This window comes from Cuculus canorus, chromosome 2 (genome assembly GCF_017976375.1).
Source record: "Cuculus canorus isolate bCucCan1 chromosome 2, bCucCan1.pri, whole genome shotgun sequence".
Taxonomy (NCBI): Eukaryota; Metazoa; Chordata; class Aves; order Cuculiformes; family Cuculidae; genus Cuculus; species Cuculus canorus.
The window spans coordinates 63774061-63798457 of record NC_071402.1 but is presented as its reverse complement, the minus strand read 5'-3'; the positions used below and the strand labels follow the sequence as shown (position 1 = coordinate 63798457).

The window sequence follows — 24397 nt, the reverse complement described above, 5'->3', positions numbered from 1 at the left end:
ACCCTGTCACCAGCAACGGGGGTTTTAGATTCCTCTGCTGCCAGTCCATGTTTTATAAACAAACAGCTCATAAGCATTTTATTATAAAGACATCTACCTCAGTTATGATCCTCAATAGGCTGGACAAAGGAAACAAGAAAGAAGAGAACAGGCTTGCTGAAGATAACGGGTTTGCAAAATGAATCCAGTTTTGCACATGAAAAATAGCCATCTCCTCCAAAAGAGTGGTCCAAGCTCAGTGCCTTTTCTATAAGACCAAAATCTCTTCTTCTTCAGACATTTTGATGTCTAGCTTGAGCAAACTGATAGACAGGGCTTATAATAAGTGAGTTTTTCCTGGCATCCCAGCAACTTCATCATCCTCATCCCACATTCCATATTCTTTTGGCAGTAGAAGATTAGGCTTTTGAACACACACAACACCAAGCTGCCATTCAAGGTTTTGGGCTTGCAGAATACACAGCCAGGTGCATCATTTACTCAGAAGGGTAAAATCTGTTTTATTGTCACACTTTGCAATGCTTAGGAATTACCAATGGCCAAACAAGGCAATGTCCTGGACTAATGCCATTTTGGAAGGCGGACTTAAAAAAGCTATTTCTCATCTAAGATTAAAAATAATCAAAGGAAATTAGGTTCTTATTAATAGCGCATAAAACCATAAGCTTCTCTTTCCAGTAAAATCTTTCAGCAACGTATCCATTTCCTGCACTGACCAGCTCACAAAGCATTCACTCATGCCTGTCTCAGAAGGTTCCTCATTTCCATGCAAACATCTGCACAATACTTAAAAGCTGCCACAAATCAGGTTAATTTTTCCAAGATAATATCAGTAATCCATAGGATTTTCCCATAGCTAAAATATACCACAAGCAAATGCTATCTTTGAAGTTACTAACTCCACCCAGAAGACGCGCAAAATCCATCCTTAATGCTTTTGCTTGCAAAAAAATCAGTAAGAAAACCAGCCCAGTAAAATTCCCTGTATTACACAGCCTCTTGGGGCTACCTATCTATATATTTTTACAACAACAACCAATATCACTTGCACCCTGGATGCAAAAAGCAGCTCTTAGAAATGGATTACAGTTTTTAATAAGTGGATCCTTTAGCACTAAGATTACTGGATTGTTTTTATTTGATGCTTCATTCTCTTAAAAAATTAGATACTCATGACAATCTGGGTGACAGAGGTATTTGAATCTCTCTGCAGATGAAGGTGAATGAAGAGAATGAAGAGAGATATAAACACTTCTGAAGTGCGGTTAGCATCTAACGCATCTTTTGAAGAGTATGAGCAGCATCACGTTTCCACCATTTTAATATGGCCAAAATGAAGATAAAAGCACAGCAATATGATCCTTTCATATAACCATGGTGATATGAGATAAAAACAGGAGCTATTTTTAAAATTTCTAGTGTTATTATTCTTAACAGACTACAAGAATAAATTTAAAGGGAGAGTGGGATGTGTCAAAATAAGCACTTAGCTTATTTTTCTAAACACGAAGCCAGCACGTGAAAGCTAACTTAAAGGTACAGGGTTCAGAAGCCACATATTTTAATGGAATGCTTCTTTCCCGGAGGATTTAGGTCTCAAAATGATTACTGAATCTTGGCTACAGAAAGCTTCAGGAACTTACTAGTACCAGTGATGAGTCAGATGATATCATCAAAACCACATGCTTCACAGGGATTTGTGATGTTCAGACAAATATTGCATCAAATCATATCTTGGTGAAGAAGGAGACTCGGAAGGGAGAGAGAATTGATTTTTTTTTTTTCGAATGAAAGTATGCTTTTGTTTTATAGCTGAATCAACAGAACTCCTTCTACAAAAAGATGCAATCAATTTTTCTGCCAGTTTAGTTTCCTGTGAAAGCACGTGGCCAAGGAGTCAGGTAGTAGGGCAGAGAGGAAAGCCCATCCCCTGCAGCAGTGACCATTTGACTCAGTTGTAAGAGAGAAGTGCTCCCTGAAGTTCCAGTCCACATTAGAGTTCATCAACAGGCTGAGCTAGGTGGAAGAGAAATTGAGGTTGCAAACAGCTAGAACTACATCTTGTAAGGAACTATGATAGGGCACGGACCCATCTTTATAATAAAAAAATCACACGGATTTCATAAGGCTGTTCAGAAACTTATGTTCAGCATTTTTGCTCAACTCAAAAAAAAAAATCAACTTCCGTTCGTAGTCAATAGTACAACTTTCAGGCAGAAGCATTTTTAGTCATGGTTCAGAGGAATCCATGCCAAGTGGAACAAAGGCAGTGAGCAGTACATTGTCAAAGGATAGCAGTGGTCAGTGGAAGAGACGTTTACTATATTAGCTTGATTGTAGCAATGTATGCGGGAGGAATGCCCTTGAATAGGCAGCAGGAAAGGAGAAGCAAAGAAAAGGGAAAATCTTCTCCTTTGCTGAACAGCAATATGCAACTCAGACAAAATGTTCGCAAGCTAACATTTAGTTTTCTCTAGAAACCAATTTGTAATTTCAGTTTCCTGATACTACGAATTTGCCAATGACATTCTGGAAAACATTTTTCTTCCCATTATTTGCGTGCTTAATCAAATGCGCTGAGAAATGTGTCTTACCATACAAGTGTCCAGATCCTCCAAACGTTCTATCTCTGTCAACTCCTCTACTGTGATGACAGAGCGTTTAGTTGGTTTTTCTTCAGCTAACTCAATTTCCAGAGATTCTTGTTGTGGAAGTGGTTTGCCGCGTCTGGTCAAATGGTCAGCCTGGTGGCAAGGAAAAAGACAGGAATACATCAAACTATTAAAAAAGGTAAACTAAACCCAGTCAGAAAGCTTACAGAACTTAAGTGATTACAGACGCTAGAAGATAAATTACAAAAGCAAAGAACACAATTTGTTTTGGTTTTCTCTTTTTTTTTTTGACAGACACCTATCCAAACTCCACCACATATTCTAAGCAGGGATGGAGAAAGTCCAACAGGAAAAAAAGAAAAGTAAAAAGGTCAGATAAAAAGCTATCCTACTCTGACTTATAACAATATTGTGGGGGCTCTGCGGCATTTGTCCTGTCTATTATGAAGAAAATAAAGGGGCGGAAGAGAAGCTTTGTCCTAGACCATGTTCTTAAAATTAAATAACACAAAGACTTGTACAATTTCAGCTAGTATAATTCTCATATTTATTAGACAACCAAAATGTTATCACTCTCTATTCCAAAACCAGGACAGCTTTGTTAAATACCTCTGTTGGGTTTCAATGATGAATTAGGTAGGGGTTACAACAAAGAGAAAAAAGATGATCATTGGTAGATCTATGGGATAAGATACATTTTTTTTTCAAGTATCAGAGAGCAAAAACTCTTAACAATAATAATATCCATTTTCAAACCTGCATGGCAAAACCTGTTACTAAGAACAGAGCGAATGTTATATAGGCCACCCTGGGTTGGGCTCATATTGTCAGGAAAATGAGGAAATATTTTCTAGTTCTGTTGATTAACTAAAGACAATATTAAATAATATCTATTAAGAGCAAATATTTGAAGATCAGCTGGTCCAAATCAGTTAGTCACAGAAACTTTCAAAGAGGCAGATAGAGAGAGCTGTAGTCTATCGCTTAATATCAGCACGACTCCAGACAACCAGTTGATTGTGGTTTTGTTAACCATCAAAAAGGGTAAACAGATGACCGGAGTCAATTATATCTTACTTAGTCTAGTGTCTACTCGGGAAAAAAACAAGAGAGCTCTTATGGATGTATCTTTAATCACATTAAATAGGTAGAATAATAATTATTCCTAATTATCACCACATTAGGCAAACACAGGTCTTGCTGAACAAGGTTTATTTTTCAAATTTGCCTCAAACGCTATTGTACAACATACACAGACATTTGTAGGTGGCTGAATTAGTAGTACGTGACACTCCAATTTAAGAACCTGGCACAGAACTGTATCAGTACATTTAGTTTTTGCTGTTTTAAGAGCTACCTGCCAGCTCTCATACTAGAGCTGTCAGTTGAAAATTAATACTGACAAATCAGACAGGATTTCCTCTATCAGCTTTTTTAATAAAAACTCCTGAGAAATAAACAGTGAGGGACATGTTACTAATGCAGACCAAAATGGAAATTAACTCAGACAATAATTCCACAGGAACTAAGAGCACTGGTCATTAACTATGGACACAATCCTGAAAAGAAGCAAGTGTCAAACATCGAGAAGCCATTACAGTGAGGCAGATCTAGCAACCCCAGTCCTGAAAATGAGCTACCACTGAACCTCTGACAAAAGCAATTCTTACCTCCTTGTGCACGTAAATGCAAGAAGTAAAGAATATCAGGAGAAAACCTATTTCACTCCAATATACGGTGCTGGTTAAAACACGGGAATAATCTATCTTGTTCTGGGGACCATAATTTGAAAAGAGGCTTTTAAAACAGCTGGAGAAATTGCTGAGGATTGTTACTGAAGTGATTCAAAGGCTGGAGAAAATGACTTACTGTGCAAGAGTCAGGGCATGTCCAAATTGTGCAACAGTACTAGACAGAGACAGCCCACTGCTAATGCCAGCTGAGCCTGCTCCAGGACCAGCTGGAGCTAAATAATGTGGCCACTCACACATTGGGCTGACACCGCTGCATAGCTCCTGAGACCAGTGGTTGTGTCTTTACACAAAGCTGCACTTCATCATGAAGACACACCCTCAAATAAGCCAGTCTTTTAATTTTTATTTTTTTTTTTAAAAGAGGGAAAAAAAAGGAGAGTGAAGAGTGATTTGTTTCCTGTGTATATGGACTTTCATAGAGAGAAAATAAAGACAAACATATATGATTCCATTATCTTCCGGGGAAAAGCATCTTAAAAAATTCACAACTGCAAGCTGAAGCCAGAGAAATTTCAATTAGAAATCGAGAGCAATTTCAATCAGGAGAATGAACACCCACTGGCTTCTTTAAAAAAAAACCAAAACCAACAGTACTACATTCTCATTAGAGAGGCCCATTGCATTAGAAATAAAAATGTTTTTCTGTGGATACACAGTTGTTTATTTCTTCTACTCTTGATGAAGCAAATATCTTTATAAAAAATAACCCTGCTTCCTCTCAGCTCAGCACCTTCAAATAACTGTTTCCTTTCTTACATTTCTACTCCTTTCTCTTCAAACTTGATACCTACGTTTCTGAGGTAGCCTCAAAATGCATTCATTCAGGGAACAAGAACTCATCAGTCCCTCCTCTAAAGAATGAAATTTTACCTCTCATTTCATGAGCAGCCGACCCTTACCATGTCACGAGGATAAGTACTGGCACTGTTCTTAAATAATGACTCAATGCGGCATGCTGATGGCATTTTAAGTTTTAGATCTGACAACAGTACGAAAGATAATAGGACAAATACATAATGCAGCTTCTTCCTTAACACAAACAGGCATCAGTCTCATGATCGTATCTCAAATGATGTCAGTGTTGCCATTGAAAGCAAGACCAATTTCAAAACACAGCTTTGGTAAGGAGAAACTGAACATGGCAGGAGAGCTGGAATTAGACGATCTTTAAGGTCCCTTCTAACCCAAACCATTCTATGATTCTAAATTATGAATGTAAATGGTGTTAAAATACCCGGCACATTCAGATATCAACCACGCAAGTACTCACCAGTTTGTGATGGCAATGGGAAAGTGCATCCAGGATTTCATCTACAACTCGGTCAGACAGGAAAGAAGCCACTGTCAGCTTTACTTCACTGTGTGAAGATTAAAAATGAGACAGAGATTTTTAATTCACGCAGGAGATTTTTGTCCTTATTAGACGTTCAACACTGCGATGATTATCCACGGTGCTGTCACTCTATTTGAAGCAAAACCTTAGAGGATGTCAGGATACATGACTGCAGGTTTCAGAAATAAACTCATGAATCACACAATAAACACAAGAGCCTCTGTACCGTATTTAACCTGCTTCTAACATTTTTCTATGAGCTGAAATGAAAACGTCTGGGTAAGAGAGCCGAATAAAAAACACATGTGAAACTCAGTACAGAACACTCCAACACAGAAATCAGAGAAACACAAATATCAGATGAATGGGATTAGGACAGCGCTGCCTGTTTAACACTACTACACTGAACAACTACAACCCATTTATTTCCTCAATTCCTTTTTGTGTTCATCTGCCAGCTGAAGGACAACTGGACAATGCTGGTTCTCCAGTCTTTGCCATCACAACTTTGCCTTCTCTTTTCGCTCTAGGCAACCACTTTCTGTTTTAAGAAATTCATGTCAGCCATTCCCATTTACAAAGACATACATGGAACACTAACACAACCTGTGTGCTGAATTGAGCTTTCACTGGTAATTTCCTGTGAAGGAAATTTGTACCTTGAATTGCTCCCTTGGTGTTCCATCTTTGGCCACAGCACGAAAGACTCTGGCTGTGGAGGGCATCTGATTTACATCTGACAGGCACATATGCCTGTGCTGCAGCCCAAAGCTCTGTCTCTCCTGCCTGCACAGTTTCAAGGACAACTGCTCCAAAGCAGCACTTGCCAGCCAATACCATGATTTTGTTTAAGGATTTTATATGTAGACTGAGTTGCACTGATTATCAAAGCTATTTCTATCAGGTGTTTGTACTAATACTGTACAAAGCCTGGGGGGGGGGGGGGAAGGTAAGGTAAGAAACTCCTTGGAAACGCAATGCAATTCACAAGGAGGTAGAATGGTGGCCAAGCCACGGTGGGAGGGGAATGAGAGTGAAGGGATTTCCCTCAGTTACTTACACATTCATTTCCAATAATATAAGGCAGGAAGGGTGATACTGTGGCACCCCACCCCACTGACAGATGCAGCTTCTACAGGTGGAAGGGGTACTATCACTGGTTCAGGGTCAAGATTTGTTTGATAGGAATGAAGTAAAGACTATTTTAAACATACTGAAGGCATAGATAAAGTCTTTAACACTTTTTTCCTGCCAATTTTGCTGCACTCTGCAAAACTCATTTATAAGTCTTACTGTTTTCTTCTTCTGCAAAGCTAATAGCTTTGCAATGTAAAATGACATGCTTTTCCATCAAGCAGAAAGGATTCCTTAGCCAAGTAATGGCAACTGCCAAGGTTTAAATACAGGTCGACCACATTATACTGTGTAAGTATTCTGTGGTACATATTTAGTATGAAAAAACGATGCAGTAAGAGGTCAGGAAAAAGCCTTTTTTTCCCCTTTTTTTTCAAGGGCAAACTAAGGGTTGTTTAGGACAACTGTCTCTGCTCCATGTTTGTGGTTTGAATATCCAAGTTTCCATTTCTGAAGACGTCTCTCTGCTGTGCGCAGCTTCCATACAAATAAAAAGTTTTGAAGTGATTGCTGCAGCTACAGGACGAGACTAAATTCTGCATCAAAAAAAGCACTGTTAACACTCAGAGCAAAATAAGTGCAATTTTCTTCTATTACAGTAATTCAGTGTCACCTGAGAACACAAGTTAAAAAAATATATCCATTGTGAAAATGTTATTTGTGTACCATAAACCAAAACTCTTACTAAATAAAACAGAAGCACATGCATTAATGATCAAGCTAAGATCCCTGGAGATTCCAAATATTTGTATCTCCTGAATTCAGCTCACCAGACCTGTAGGACAATTTCCTGCTCTTTGAAGCCCTTAATATGGTTTCTTGTGAGTCACAAAGGCATTTAAAAAATCTTCTACAATGCAAACATACATACACACAATCCAAAATCCCAAATTCTGTAACCATTTTTGTTAGATTACTCCTTTAAAGTACCTAATTTTATTGAGGATATCAATTCCAGATTGCTCCAAGAGCACATTTTTCACAAAAGTGCGTGGGATGGAAATCTTCTCAGTGCTAGCCTCAATCAGGTCTTCACGGATGCCAGCTTTCTTCATTACATTTGGGCAAAGATTTTCCACTGCATCCACCATAGATTCAAGGAGTGTCTGCAGCACAGTAAGCAAAAACTAACATCAGGTACTAAGATTTTCATTAGCTGGATGATCACAGCGTTATTCTGGTGCACAGCACTTTTAGACATGCAATTGTAATGCTTTTTTTTTCCTAATTTCCAATCCATTTTGCAATTCAGCTGTCATATAAAAGGTATCTTACAAAATAAAGCTAAGGAGCAGCAACATACATAGTTTGAAAATGAGTACAACTGTACTTGTTTGCCTTTTGTAATAAAAAACATTTACCTCACTGTGTGTTTAACAGTCAGGACAATAAATTAACTTCTCTTGTACACCCAACTACTGCAGTCTCTGTGTGCTGCAAAAGCAGTGGACGCTTGACTGCGACTGCCTTCACTAAACTGTGGCCTGAAGCTGCAATTTTCATCAATGCTCCAGACCAGTCAGTTCATAAGTGACACCAGTATATAAAGAAAGGAGACTCAGGAGAACTTGAAGTGCTGTACAGGGCTGGAATATACTAACCAAATACTAGGCAGTAGCTACAAGTATGATTTGCAGTGAGCATAGAAACCTTTAATATATGGATCTCATTTACATACATGGAAATCCACAGTGAACGTTAGGTGCAGTGAACAGTTTTTATTCTTTTTTAATGTTTTATCAAAACTCAAAACCAGAACAGAAGAAAACCATACACACTCCAGAAAGAGGACTGTATAACTCCTTGATGCCTCAACTTTCTTCTCATAAAATAAAGTATCTCATGCCGATCGTACAGTCACCTTCTTCCTTCTTAGACTTTCTCTTAGAAAAATCTTTTATATATGCCTCAATGATGCAAAGTTATGTTATGAATCCCCTTTTAATTGCATTAGTTTTATCTCCTATCTATGCCTGTGAGAAAAGGCAATTCTGGTTTAAATTCCATTTTATCACCTATTGGCTTCTTTTCCAAACCCCAAATCTGACTAGAAGGCTAAAGAGCCCTCATTATAGGTGCAGGTGAGGAGGGCTCACAGTCTTTTACATGTATGAACTTGTGTCATGAAATGTGCACGACAGCTTTAATGTACATACGTAGGGATCAGGATGAGACAGGGAAACACTACTAATGCCCACTGAAACATCTTTCTTCAAATTGCTTTCAATTTTCATATCCAAAAACGTTAGATAAGACCACAGAATGTATAAATCAGGTGGTCATTGGGAAAACTAAATTTTAAATTCATACTGGTTTATCTATATGTTGATATGTATCCTGCATACAGCAAAACAGATTTATTTATGTACACAAAGCAGTATTTTCTGACAAGACTAGAAATTGTTCTTTGTTCAAATTCTCTCCTATATCCACCTCTATCTCCAGTCTCAGCAACTCAAGAAATCTATTTCAGGCATCTTCAGAAGGCTTTTCAACCATCAATTAATTTCCCATTAAATAACTTTTTTCAGAGATCGCAAGAGGTCAAGGCTCATCAGCACTGGATTTGAAAACAAACTCTCTATGTCCATTCCCAGCACAAAATGCTGCTTAGAAAAAAAAATCAGTAAGGATATAGTTCCCTCAGGCAGCAGTTTCCTCTGCATGCTGAAGCTGTCATCCTACTGCACTGCTGTGACCATCAGGTCTCCTCGGGCTATGGTGCTTCCAAAGTGGCAGGGAGAATTAAGACACACTCCTTACTTCATGCTTTGTACATGCAAGACTCATTTTCCTCAACTTTGAATCCTCTAAACAAGTAGGGCAAGCAGCAGCTATTATAAGATGTCAGATTTTTCAACATATGCCATGCAGCTTCTGAGCAGTTTTTTTTCTAAAAAAAAAAGGAAGGTGAAGAGAGGAACACAACAAAGCCCTGTTTACTGAAATGGGCCAATTCATCTCCAGTAAGGCTGAAGTTTGATAACCGAATCAAAAAAGGTGCTTACCAATAAAAAATAAAGAACAAAACCATGGTTCATTGGAATGCTACACTAGGTAAGCCTTGCTCTAACACAGGTGCTTCTAAATTTCATGAAAATAATGAACCGGACTCTTTATAAACTCTACTGATTTCCTTTTTCTTCTCAATCTTGCACTGCAGGTAAGTGACCTCAGCCTGAACTCCACCTTATCAGAGGTCTGCACTGACTTACAATAACTGGCAATTTTCATATGCACATACCGTGTAAGAAACAAACCCACTATTACTGTATAATAAATTTAATGCTTTACAGCAGCATCTTACAGTTTGTAGATCTTAATTGGCTGATTTTTAAGTGTAGATTCATGAGGACAACACAGAAGCATAAAGTAGCCACAGCGTACAGGGAAGTCTGATCTTTATAACATTTGATTTACAGGTATAAGGACTAAGTACCATTATAGCTAATACAGAGCTTGTTTCTGGGTTCCCAAGCTTAAGGGAACTTTAAGGCTGCCTTCCACAGTCCTTCCTTCAATCCCCAAGCAGATTCTGGGGCTGTAACACTAAAGAAGAGCCTTTCAAACCTCTGCAGCCATATCCACATGAAGGATGAAGAACTTCAATGGCAGAGACAACTGAGCCAGGTAAACTAATAATGAGAATTTGACGCATCCATTTTTTTTCCCCATGGCATTTATTCACCGGTACAACTGTGTAGTCTACCTTGAAAAATCACACTCAGCCTCACAAGAGTCACTGATGGATCACAATCATAAAAGTTATAAAGACTTGCTATGTTGAATTGCAATTGCAGTCCAAGCACAGTTTTTCAAAATGGATCATGGGAAGAAATGCTGCATGAAGGTGTCAGTGGGAAATAGGGCGAAAGACTAAAGAGCTTACCTGAAAATTTCAAAATTAATTTTTACTCAAAACATTCTGAGAACGTGCAATTTAAGAGTTAGAGTTTGCATCACTTCTTTAAGTGCACAACTGAACAGAATTTCTTCAGTCGTGGATTTCAGCTGTTGATTTCACACGACTATTATCCTATCTATAGAATCCTATCTTTCCTCGGCCCCTATTTCCATCCCCAAACCTTTCAATGATGGAAACTCACAGCTACCAATATTGACGGTAGAGGGGCAAACATTTTAGTGACAAGGCTGCAACTGCCAGTCAACAGGCATGCAGAAAGAAGATAAAGTCCTGCCAATAATAAATTACTCCTAACATTCAGGAGAAAGATACAGTGGGTAAAAGGACAGGAAGACGAAGATGTCTGAAGAAAAACTAGAACAGGTGATGGAGCCAACAAACTCTTTGTACTAGGATGGAATTTAGGAGGAACAGTTCAAGCACTCCTGGTCCTTACAAAGCAGTCTTTTCTTGCCTAAGCATCATTTGTGCTGCCTTCGATTTTCCTTTAGGACTTTTCTGACTGAATAAAGCACCTCCCGTTTCTATGTGTCCAGCGACACCAGTGGGAGCAAAGAAATGCAAGGGCCTTGCTATAATTTCTCCTCTGGCCAACTCAACTTGCTCCAAGATATTGCTTTTCCTTTTCTACCTTCTTCCTTCCCTCCTCTTTCTCTTCTTTGAGCTTAAAAATAATCTCCTATCTGCCTGAAGAGTATTCATTGACTTTACTGAATCTCCAAACACTCCTTTCTAGAATCAGGCTCTGGTTGCTATGGAAGCTAAAAATCAAAACACCACTTACAGCATATAGGATGTTTTTTTCCCTCAATAATTACAAAAAGAACAGTACTTATGTAAGCTCCCTTATCTATCCTGACAAATAATAAACTGCATGTGATGTTTTGAAATAACCTGAACAACTGGAAAAAAATTCCAATGACAGCAGAATGGCTGAGCTAAAGTGCCTTTTGCTGTAAATGTGTAAAAGCATAAATGGAAGATCCATTAATCCAATCTTCTGCCAGGAACTATAAATAAAATTCCAAATGCTGAAGAGGCTTTCCCCCTCCCACCTTCTATAAGACTCTCCAAAATGCACAGGACTTCACAGAAACATAGAATCATAGAATGGTTGGATCGGAAGGAACCTGAAAAATAATCCAGCTCCAATGCCCCCCATCACAGACAGGGGCACCTCCCACTAGATCAGGTTGCTCAAAGCCCCATCCAATCTGGCCTTGAACACCTCCAGAGATAGGGCATCCATGACTTCTCCTGGCAACCCGTTGCAGTAAAAAAAATTCTAATTAATCTAACTCTATCCTCTTTCAGTTTAAAACTGCTCTCCCTTGTCCTACCACTCTACTCCCTGATAAAAAGCCCCTCCCCAGCTTTCCTGTAGGCCCCCTTTAAGTACTGGAAGGTAGCTATAAGGTCTCCCCAGAACCTCCTCTTCTCTACGCTAAACAAGCCCAACTCACTCAGCTTGTCCTCATATGGAAGGTGCTCCAGTGCTCTGATCATCTTCGAGGCCCTCCTCTGGACTTGCTCTAACAGATCTATGTCCTTCCTGCACTGAGCATTCCAGAACTGAACATAGTACTGCAGATGAGGAAAGCAGAGTTGAGGGGCTTATCCAAGGCATGAGACTTTTTAGGGTGCCTGAGAGATGCCTTTATTAAAGGCCTAAGGAGCAACTGATAAGTCTTCCCCTTCCAGAAGTTAAAGTAAGATGATAAGAAACAGTATATGCTCCTTCTGCCCACTGAAAACACTAAAGCAATTTTTTTTGTTGCAACCGGGCAAGTATGCAGATAAAGCACAAAGTTATAAAAAATTAATAATGAAAAGATAGCTTGCATACAAATATACAGAGAAATAAAGAAGTTTATCACATTTACATTTAGCAACAGCAGATCACAGATTTAGTTATTTTTGCATCTGAGAGATGGTAACACATCTATCCACAGACCTTAAGTTGCTCATCCACAACCCTTGTAACTTCTCCAGCCATGGATTCAAGTGTCTCTTGGATTGGATTGGAGAGTGAACCATTTGCTCCTGCCCAAGAAGCTCCACCGAGGTGATACAAATTTGGTAAGAGCTGGAAGACAAAGAGTACCTTTGGAAAGTAGGTTCATCACTATCTGACTTCAAATCCAGACAAACAGGAAGAAATCTCTCTGCTAAATCAAATTCTTTATAAATTAGAATTATTTTGTCCCTTTAAATACTACCTACAGCTGGCCATCTGAAGAAAACATTCTTTTGTGAACTTTGTTTTTTGAAGTCCCCCAAAGAGGAAAGCTACAAGCACATACTAAACTGCTCTCAGTATTACCAATATGCTGGGAAAGGCTTACTGTTTTGGAATTCTTAGCATCTCGCATAAGCCGTTCTGCAGATTTGACATCTTCCTGTACAGCATCCATGCCACAGTTTCTTAAAGAGTTGAGATGATCTTGCACTTTTACACATATTCTGTCAATCATCTACTTGAACAAAAGAAATAGAAAAGATAAAACATCAGAATGTTGGTCAAATGAAAGCTGAATTCAAACCAGGCAGCAAATCAATAGTAGCATGATGAGATCTGTAGTGACAATGCAACAATCTGGAAATGCATGACTAGAGCTTGGAGGTACATCAAGGCTACTGAAAGAAAGCATTATATCCCATAAACACTGACAAAATAAATAAAACTTTACAATTAAAAGTAAAGCTTTGGAATATTTCCCCCACAGCTACCTCAAGGATAACTGCCAATAACCAACAAGTTCACGTGTTATTGTTCTTTGGAATAAGTTTAAATGCAGAAAATGTTGTTGATATAGCTAAACAGTTCTAAAGGTCTCTGAACTGTTAAGAAGTTCAGAAATCTAATGAAAGCTCTGTAACTAATCATTCAACAAACACCGAAACTTCTCCTGCCTAAGAAAAATGTGATTGCATAGACTTCAGAGGTATTCTTTCAAAATGTAAATATTCCTAGCTTCAAGGGAGCTCATAACTACCAAAGCAGAAACTACCATCAGACCTTTCACAGTGGGATAAACTGAACTTAATTTGTATCAGCAACACACATGCAAAATGCTGCAAATACAGAGTAGGTGGTATAACTGTATCCTTACAAGACAAACCAATAAGAATGCCTGACATAAAGTCCATTTTGATTAAGATAAATAGGGTAGGGAGAAGTAACAGCTAAAAGTCTTCGTCAGCCCACAGAGCATTCATTAGAACTGGCTATTTGGCATTTTGAAATAACATCTGGGTGCACGTGTCATCATCATATAAAGTCTAGAGTTCTAGCATCTTGTATCATTAGCAACAAGAACTGAAATAATTTCACAGCATGCTCCTTTTCTGCTCCACATGACTCTTGCTCTTCAAAGGGTTTTGTGCATTTATTTTTTTTGTTGTTGTTGAAGTACAAAAAGCTAGTTAATTATTAGACAGTGAAAAGTCTCACTGGGACATCTGGACAAAAAAATAAAAATATTCTGGGAATAGTAATGCATAATTCCACCATACTAACTAGAGACATTTTCCAGCACTCTCTTAAAACTGTTTTTAAAATCCATCCTTATTGTATACAATTTAATAAAGAAATTATTAATTTTACTCTGCTTTGAAAATAACAATACATTACCTTTACTGGAATCTGATGTGCGTGTGGTTATTTGAGAAAAGCACAACTAAAACCACAAAGCTATAAAAAGATCTAAACTTAATTCATATGGAGATTATTAATGTAGGAAAAAAAGGTGGCATTGGAACAAACTACTAAAATAAAATAAAGCGATGCCGCTCTTGCAGTGTGTAGTGCCAGTACATCTCCACGTACCATTTTCTCTGTCAAGAAGTTACAGTTTCAGGTTCCAGTAATAAAATTCTGTCCCGTTAAATTTTAATAGCATAGGTGGAAAAAGGCCATTTTGAATCAAGTTTCACAAAAACAAATGCAGAGAACAGAGAGAAATTTTACTGACTCAGCTGAAGACCAAACCAGATATTCCTCTCCTGTTTGCTGGGGTCTCCCATTTTCATAGGAAAACAACTGGTGCAAGCAAACATGGAAGTAAATATAAAACAAAGGCCATGACAAGTTTTATTCTGCTTCTACCACCTTGCTTCAGTGTACTGGCGCTGCAAATAGCCCTCAGGGGTACTGGCAAGAAATGCATTAGAACAGTAGTAAGCTACCACTGAAAATGCCTGTAGTCTTCTCAAGAGAAAGGAAAGATAACCAGAACAACACAAGGCATTTAGGAAAATTGGTAGCAACTAACAAAACACAAAAGCTTCCCAGCTCCAAGCAATATTTTGGGTTGTACTAGACAGGAAACCTTTTCAGTTGTCCAGACCATAAAGAGCACAGGATTTCTACCTTCCTTTGCTCCCTCTAAGTAAAGCTTCCCACAACGCCACAGTTTTGAAGGTGTAAGGTAGATGATGAGTTTCTGTCTAAGGCTATTTGCTCTGGTGTTACCTAAGGGCATGTTTACACAGTTACTCAGTGCTAGGCAGAGAGACTGGAACTGACTCAAGACACCACAATTGGCACAGCCTTATGATGACGCTTTTCATGCTGATGAGAGCCTGCTGAAAAGTCAGACTCCTGCACACAAATGAACTAAACTGTTCCTGCTTCCAATGCCAGTTCACTCAGAAATCTCTCTGGTCTTTCCCTGCACAGTACTAATACACATAAGACCTCTCTTTCACAGAGGCTTTTTTTTCCTTTCCATAAATATTATCATTGGCAATTATTATTTCTTGGGAAACAAAGTATCACCCACGAGGAACATCTTGCTTTAAACTAGTCCGACAGAACGAGAGAGAACTCTGTCCCCAGGCAGATTTCAGACACCAAGAAGTACCAGTAAAGACCGAGTTCTCACCTGCTGCGTAGTACTAGTGACGATGCCTTGCTGCAGCCTATACGCTTGCTCCTGTAGGTACTTTCTTGTCTCGTGATTACGAAGCAAGTAGTTTTCTATCTAAAAAACAAAGCCAGATTAGGAAACTGATTTGACTCTCCACATTGCCATTTGCTTTCAATTTTACTACCATTACAGAAATGGAGACTGTGAGGAAAAACTACCTAAGAACTTGTTAGTTATCTGCACACCTTATTCTGTGTGTCTCAACACTTAATAATCACAATGGCAAACAGTCATTCACTCACAGACCTCTGTAACATTAAACACTGTGCTTTTGCCAGTGTTTTCTGAATTAGTCTTCTATTTTGAACAACTTAGTAGGTTACACTGACAAAGGAGGAGATTCATATTTAAGAAATATTTGAAGGGACTCTATCAATTAAGTGTTGTAGAGACCACAACGGTACAAGATCGTTGATTTGTTTCTTTTAGATGTGTTCATTCCGCTGCAAAGACACAATTTAAATAGCATATGGTCTGGAGAGAAGATAAAATATCTAGAAGTGCCTAACTGATACTGAGCCTCAGTTCAAAAGTTACTTAAGGCTAAGCAGTACATAAGTGCTCTTCAAAGACAAGTGATTCCTACCCACAGGTGCTGGTCACAGCCCACCACAACTGTCACCAGCAGTAAACACCTACTATCAACCAGCTTAGTGGCTCAGAGTAACCCCCTAACTTGACCCCATCAAACTTAGTCAAGTCAAAAAAAAAACCTACTGGCAAACTGTTTCAGGTTCATCAAAGGTTTGATGTGGTCTGAAAGGAAGAGAGAAGGATGGGTGGAGTGGCCAGCAGGTTGTGAGGCAGAGACTTAAATAGGGACTGATAGTCACCTCTAAAGCTGCAGCAGCAGCAAGAACTGGAACAGACTGACTGTTCCCACTGTAATGCAGGGTTTATACAGTTTGCCCACACTGTAAGTAAAGCGTGCGGCTAAGTACCAGTTAGCTATCATGTGCATCTGGCACCAGACCAGGGCACTGTCATCACACTCAGGCTGTGGTGTGCTAATGCTTACAGACCCTCCCGAGATGTCAGAGCACTGGGCATGATAGTTCAAGTTCACGTGGGGAGGCACTACTGCACGCATGGAATTAGCTGTGTTCACAGCACTGCTTCCCATACTGTTGCCATTTTCTTGAAGAGAACTCCCTTGAGTCGTGTAAAGAAAGCCTGAACCACACGTTAAAATAAAGCCAGGGCCAAACACTTTTGCAACTTGGAAACGAATAGAAGAAAATTGTCTTTGTACATAATGCTTAATTAACACACAGAACTTAAAACTCTGTGGTCTGAAGCTTTGCGATATTTTTTCAGAGACGCATCTATCATTCTAGATATCAACCTATCTATAATTATATTAAAGGAGATATAAGAAATATGTCCATTCCCCATGATTGAGATTTTTAAAATAGAATTTACATAATTTTCATGCAAAGAAAAAGGTGTTAACTACCAGCACTTTTCCCCATGAGAATCACCGAAAATTTCATTACTAATAAGGATCATCAACATTTACTTTTTAATCACAGTTATCTACAATAACTATTTATAAAGTTTTTATGACCTTACCCTGGCTGAAGGAAAATTAAAGAGATGTGAATTGTATACTTTCTGAATGAGCAGGAGGTTCACTTGAAGCTCTCAAGTTTTACTATGTTAAAATTCAGCTGGGAGTTTCATAGCTTATGCAAGTGGAAGAGCTAGAGATACTGTAAACATCTCTTCATCCAAAAGAACACTGTTGTTTACTTAGGGAAACAGAGTATTTGAATTTTATATGTACAATATGAAACAGAGGCAGTAAATGTTTTTATCCTTCCCCGAATTAGAGAGCATTTTGTACAGTGCTGACTGCACTTTTTATGCCAAAATAAAAAATGCACACAAGCACATGTACAACAAACACAATTTTCTACCTCTCCCTTTCATAATTATCCATACAGTAATGCAACATCCAGTGTGAACCTAATTAGTTATGACTTTTTTATATGAGATCATTGCATTCCATCACCTTTAACGGCATTCTTACAGGAATTCATACAAAAGTCTTACATGCTCTCACAGCACTTGATTACCGCATATATGTCCATGCAAACCAAATAATCAATGAATCTAGCCTAGAATTCTTACTCAGCCAAGCACAAAATCACAGTCAATTAAATGTATTACTTTATTTTTAGTAGCTTTATTTCTGTACATTGGTGGTACATGCAGTACCTTTTGCAGTGCCTCTTCTGTTTTCTCAGGGTTTGTTTTGAGTGCTTGGGAAGCATCATTCATCGGTATTGGCATGAATCTCAAAGTATAATTCCTAAAGAAAAACAGAAGATTTTTCAACAGTAAATGTTAACCCAACTACTGTATCTCTTTATGAAGAATAAACGTAGAACAAAGAAATAAGACACCATAATAATACAACACTAGCACCAAGAATGTATTTTTCACATTTGTAAGCGGACTAAGTGACAGCATGCATGTTCCCTCTTGCTGCTAATTTTTCTTTGCAATTAGATTGAGGTGGGAATTTTGAAAAGCAAAAATTGCAGTTAAGTGGCCGGTGCTCAGTGGCTGCCAATTAAGAGGCTAGCTGTCCACTGTACCTTTGCGCAGAAAGTTGGATTATTTTTTCCCTGTATCAAAGCAGAACATAAAGTGTCAGTGTCTCCTTGCAATTTTATAAGATCTAAGTCTAAATGGAAATATTTAGTAACAGATAAACAGCAACAGTTTTGAAAATTTACTATTTAATAACTTCCTGTGTTTACAACAATTTGAAGACACTTGTTGAATTTTTAATAAAAGCTGACTAAACAAGTGTATCATCTCTACATTTCTTCATGCAAACAACTGTTCCCGGAATGTCACTTATTTGTTTGCAAAATATCCCCGTAGCTTCGTCCATCTGCTGTGATATGAAAATAAATATAGGATTTTGGTCTTGAGTCAAAACTACATTTAAACTCTGAGAAGATAAATTAGCTAGCATCATGGTTAAAATGAAAATGCTACATTGAGTGATAAGTCCACACACCTTGAGATTTGAGTAAATGAAAACAAAAAGGAAAGGGTATAAAATTCTTAAAATCTGGAAATTATTCCGCCTATTTTAAATTAGCCTTAATTTCCTGCAAACATCTCTTCTTCCTCCTTAGGCTCTCTTCCAACTGTTCCTATTCCCTCCAGAGCTACATCAATATGGTCAGAAGCCTCTATTTTGAGCACTAATACACTAATTCCAACCTTTCTACAGACACCTTAACCACAGTGAAACTCCAAGATTCTTTTCACTTCCTCTCCCACTACTTGGCTTAGTCACATGAACAGCCACTCTCTGATGGCTGGCAGTCTTTTGAACTGCTAAACGCACTGATTCCTCATTGATACCACCCAACGTTTTACTTTAAATGATGATGGAAAACTGCCTTCCACGGTGTCCAACTGCCTACTGCATCATGGCCAATTATTTTCTTTCTAGTTGTCTTGTCCTTCAAAAGGACTGTACAAACTATATAGACTTCAGTTTGCGTCTTCATGTAGTACTAAACAGCGAGTAATTGGCTGTCCACCCGAATGGGGACAATTTTTAAATGTAAAAAATGCCAACCTCAAAGACAGATAAAAATTGCATAACTTGCTGACTGCCTGACTACTACCTTGCAGGTGGGATATATATTTAGTTAAAAAGAAACAAAGGTACATTTCCAAGGATATCTGCAGCTGGTTTAGATTTAATACATAACATTCACTGAAATCTAGAATTGTCTGCTCTCATGCTAGTAAAGATATTTTAAATCCAATTTAGTCAAAGGCTAAGTGCATCCTCACACACACACACACAGAATGGGGGAGTGGGGCAGGGGATATGAAAGGCAAGGATATTTCATGGGCACCCAGTCACAGAGGCAGAACTTTAAAAGACCACTACCCTAAGGAATGCTCTGTATTTGGTTTCCTTCCAGACAACAGCATTGTATCAGACTGCTACTTTATTTTCATCTACGAATTAACCAGCTCTTAGGGGCAAAACCCCCAAGAATTTAAAGCTTGCTTTTCAACTTCGATCACCAGAGCAACATTTATATTCACACTTAATTTTTCTGTTTCCTTTGAAGTCTAAAATATTTCTCCATTCTTCTTTTTATTAACACTCCACTTGGCTTGTAACAAATTACATTTCTCTACTAACACAATAATCCAGTAATTTCATAACACATTAACACTCTCACTGAAATACCTATATTAAAAGGATGCTAAATTTCAGAGGGGAGCTCAGCGACTGGAAAGGATGTCTCAAAAACCTCCTGTATCTTCCTGTATATACAGCATGTGTGACAAAAGTCCTACCATTTCATTTCATGTTACTTCTCTTGTAGTAACTTCTGCTCTATTCATGACACAATCGGTGCTGCAAAGTGATGATTTTACTGCCTTTCTTTTTTTTTTAAAAAATGAGAATAGGATCATTCTGTTTCCATGTTTGAGTATTTGAATTTAATGACACTACTAAGGAAAGAGTCCTAACTCTCTAACAAATCCCAACATCTCCCAGCAGATTTTAGACCATGAGCTGTTTCTTCAGTCAGGCTATAGAGAAATGATACCTTTTAGAGATGAATGTGGACCAATACTGTATAGTTCTACAACAGTGGGCTCTATGCTGCAAAGGACACCAGTACATGCTTATTTTCATATTATAGAGATGAAAATCCCTGTTTAATGGCCAGGCTGAATGGAACGTTCTCAAGTGCTCTCCTGAACTGACACTTGTACCAGGTTCTACAGAAGATCCCCTCAGCATCTCATGTCAGCTGGCTGGATAGCCATAGGGCAACTCTGCCCACAGCCAAGCTTCTGGAATTCCCTTGTAACAACAACACAACTTTAAGCAGATGAAGAAAAGCCAGGGGAAGGGAAAACAACAATCTTTAGATTACTTCAGCCTGTTTTGAAGTCTTATTACAATCCCTCCCAACTGTCCTTAGCCTCCTCATCATACTAGGAAAGCCTAGCTTTATTCTGTTTTTGTGGTTTACTATATGACTGTTTTTTTTTAAGAACAAAATCAAAGCAACATACAGAACACATGTACCCTCAGGCATGTTCAGTATATTTCATTCCATTTTGAGCAACAATTCTTTCCTACAGAATATTGATGGTTTCATGTATTTTTCAGAAACATGGTGGAGAACATTCTCAATATGTCTTCAAGATGGACTGTTTAAAGGCCAATTGTTTTACAGCCAGTAGTGACAGTCCCTCTCTTGCAAGTTCAAACTTTTACTGCTTGTGGCTTAGTTTAGGATATTAACAATGGTTTTAATTTTAAAAAGTTAGGAGAGATAAAATGTACTCAGCTTCCAAGCTAAACAAATGAGATTTCACCTCAACAAAGTGCAATGTCACACAATTATCTGTAGCAGTTCTTTTTCTTTCCTCTTATGTGATTTGATTAGGATTTCCCCCTCCTTTCTATTTATTTATTCAAGCACTTCAGAAAAGTAGTTGATACCGCCCAGAATAAAAGCCTATTTTCTTTTCTGCTAGACTTTCTCACAAATGTGCATGCTATTGCTCTCTAAAAGAGAAACGTCTGCAAGCAAATAACCTTAGCAAATTATTATTCACAATTATCAATGGAATCGCTCTAAGATGATTTGCTTCATTATATATCATTTATATAATTTCCCCCATCGGTGCAATTGAATTAATTTCAAAATCAAGTATATAAACTACAACAGTTTCATAAAGGAAGTATTTTTATAAGCTGTCACCTCATGACCACTCCCAGGGTTAAGATGCTCCACTAAGTAGTTACACAGTTTTGCAAGACATCTTGTCTAGAAACTGGTGATTGTACGTTACCTTCATTTTCTAAAGAGAGCCTCTGCTCATCTCTGAGGGATTTAATGACGTGAAACAACTGCAACTGCTGCTTAATTTAAATCTGTAATTTTTCCCTCTTAAAAAAAGTAATAATAACATATAAAGAAATGTGATGAAGATGGAGAGAGATTAAAGTTGTTTAGCATCTATCGCTGATAATGGCTGCAACTGTAAGTAAGCTCAGGGAAACAAAATGACCCAGACCACAGTGATTACGATGAGTAACTGCAGTTACTGAGATCATCACTATTAGTTTCAGCTTGCTGAGGGAAAGAAAAAAAATTCAGACCACAAAGGCACGCTTCAGTAATTTTCTGTTATTATATGCAGCTTCATTCACTGACTAGAATAGAATTTCTGCATGCTATCAACACAAGAAAATGACAAAAAGGGAAAATATTCTAAAATTCAGGATTTTAATGCTAACAGCAGAACTCAATGGCCTTAATGCTAATAGCAGAGTATGGTTCAAAGAGCCACAAAGCCTTTTCCCATCCTTTTGAAGGATGTGAAGTCATATATTTTCCTGTAGATTAAGCACTCTTGTTCTTAAAATTGAGAGCACTCAGCATCTTCAAATCATATCGACTGTGGTGAGGACTGCAGCTGCTCAGAACATTCAGGATCTGTGTCTTCAGTCTCCTCATCGTTCAGTTGCTTGAGAACTTACTTTTCCAGTGCCACAGCTATGTCCTGGAAGCCCTGCGCAGTGATGTTATTTTTGTCCCATATTACAGTTCTGAGAGGTGGGGGGAAAAAAAAAAATATTAAACAAGAACCACCAAATAAATCCATATTGAAACTTTGTATATTAAAATACATAGTGCTGTATGTTCAAACTGCATAATGTAAAGCAACATTTTGAAAACCCACCTTTAGTTATACACAGAAATCTTGAAATGACAGAAGTTAAGGACAAAGATACTACAAAATTAATTTTCCCTTTCGTTAAAGAGGACTCTGTACTATATTCTCTATCAATAACATAAAAACGCAAGTCTTCTAAAATACAATTAGTAGAAAGATTAGGAGATGAAATGCCAGCTTTTCCCAGGAATATCATAAAAAAAGTTCAAATGTCTGCTTTGTGAGCCCATACTGAAAACCAAGAAAACTGCAGTAATTGATCAATCTCTGTTCAACATAGGCTATACGGCTACAGGTACAGAAAAATGACTTTATCATGCTGACTGATAGTCAAAATCTGCAGGCTATTGTATATTCAATTCCGTACTAGTCCATCACACATTTCCTATGATTCCACACGCAACATAACTAGCAGCCAGTATAAACCATTAGATTAGGTGCATAAATTATAGCTCTTTTGAATGCACAATAGTCATAAGAGTGATCAAGCCTTCTCCCTCCTCCTCCAATTTAGACCACTCAAGCAGACTGCCTGGCAATTTGCAAACACATGTTCAAAGATCTCATTAGCAGTCAGAATAGACAGTCAACCAGATAAATCTTGCTTGTGCAAGAGCACTACTTCTAGCTGTTCTTTAAAAAAAGGCACAAAATCCAAGACTTCCGGTGTTAAAAAAAAAAATAGATGGCAGGGTTTCACTGGTATTGACATCCTTCTGCTCCTGCAGAATTATCCCTTTGTTTTCAGATGGAAAGATGGAGATAAGGAAGAGAGATTCAACACCTACTCTGCAAAGATCAGGTATACTTAGGGTCAAATCTTGGATGCTTTTGCCATCAGAAGAGGTGTTTACATTTCTACCTGGATGTGATTTTACAACATTTTAAGCAGAGCCATTTACCATTGCATTATTCAGTTCGTAATCACAGCACAGACTGTGGTGACATTATGTCAGCTGTGACATTCAGTGTACTGGGGAATATTTCAGTTTGCCATTCGGAAAGCAGGCAAGAATTTATTTTTTAAGGTACTGTGGTCATTTCAGGCTAAGACATTCAATAATCTTAAGCCACGTCTCCAGTGTTTTCTTGACATTTTCAATATTCAGTTTGGGCAAATCAAAGATCAGGATCCCTGCTTCTAAATAAAATAGCCAGGACTGTTCTGGGGAATAACTTATCCTCCAGGAAACAAATGCTTGGAGGCCAAACACAATGTGGTCTCTTCACACAGCCAATACAATTAAAAAGGTTCATCTGGACAGTCTGTCAAGAAGAGCGGTGAGAATTAGCTTTCCTCATGATGGTAACATATTTAGAGGCCCCCATCTAGATCCATGCTGATTGAAAGCTTTACTGTTTGCTAACCACATGCTGGACAAAGAAAAACTAATACTCTCAAGTCACCAGTGCCAGACATGCTAAAAAGCAGTGAAGTTGTCAGGCAAATGAAGTTGCAAAGAAGAGATGCCAAGGTCCATCAGCAGCATAGGCAGGCAGGAGGGGAAGGAGGGACTGTGAATGCTGTATTAACATTCTGTATTCCACATGCTCTTAGTTCTCCTACAAACTCATACTCCAAAAGACAAAGCATAATTTAGCTTCCCACTCAAGTACTAGAATTTTATCTACTGGGAAGACCTCTAGTAGCAAAGACAGAGCACAACAGGAGAGAGTGGCTATGCACTGGAACAGGGTTCTGAGTGACACAGTGGAATCCCAGTACTTGGAGATCTTCAAAACCTGCCTGGACAAGGCTCTGAGCAACCTCATATAGCTTTAAAGTTGACTCTGCTTTGAGAAGAACATTGGATTAGAAGATATCTACAACTCTATAACAAGGTAATATTTTTCCTATGGTTCTAATTCCAACAAGAGGTCTTTCTGTTTAAATATACAGTGTATTTTCCTCCATTTTCAATTATGGAAATGGTTTTGCAGAGACAATTTGCTTC

The 24397-nt window shown here is 38.2% G+C and overlaps 1 protein-coding gene across 5 annotated transcripts in view; it reads right to left on the bottom strand.

Moving 5' to 3' along the window:
• CARMIL1 (capping protein regulator and myosin 1 linker 1) overlaps window positions 1-24397 on the bottom strand; it is a 194127-nt gene that overhangs the window by 37749 nt on the left and 131981 nt on the right. For all 5 annotated transcript variants that reach the window (XM_054057344.1, XM_054057346.1, XM_054057347.1 and 2 more), the window contains exons 22-29: window positions 22246-22314; window positions 17910-18003; window positions 15645-15743; window positions 13104-13232; window positions 12713-12844; window positions 7764-7939; window positions 5637-5724; window positions 2595-2744 (exon numbers count right to left, since the gene is read on the bottom strand). In XM_054057344.1, coding sequence (XP_053913319.1) covers window positions 2595-2744; window positions 5637-5724; window positions 7764-7939; window positions 12713-12844; window positions 13104-13232; window positions 15645-15743; window positions 17910-18003; window positions 22246-22314 — 937 coding nt within the window. The remainder of the gene's footprint in view (window positions 1-2594; window positions 2745-5636; window positions 5725-7763; window positions 7940-12712; window positions 12845-13103; window positions 13233-15644; window positions 15744-17909; window positions 18004-22245; window positions 22315-24397) is intronic.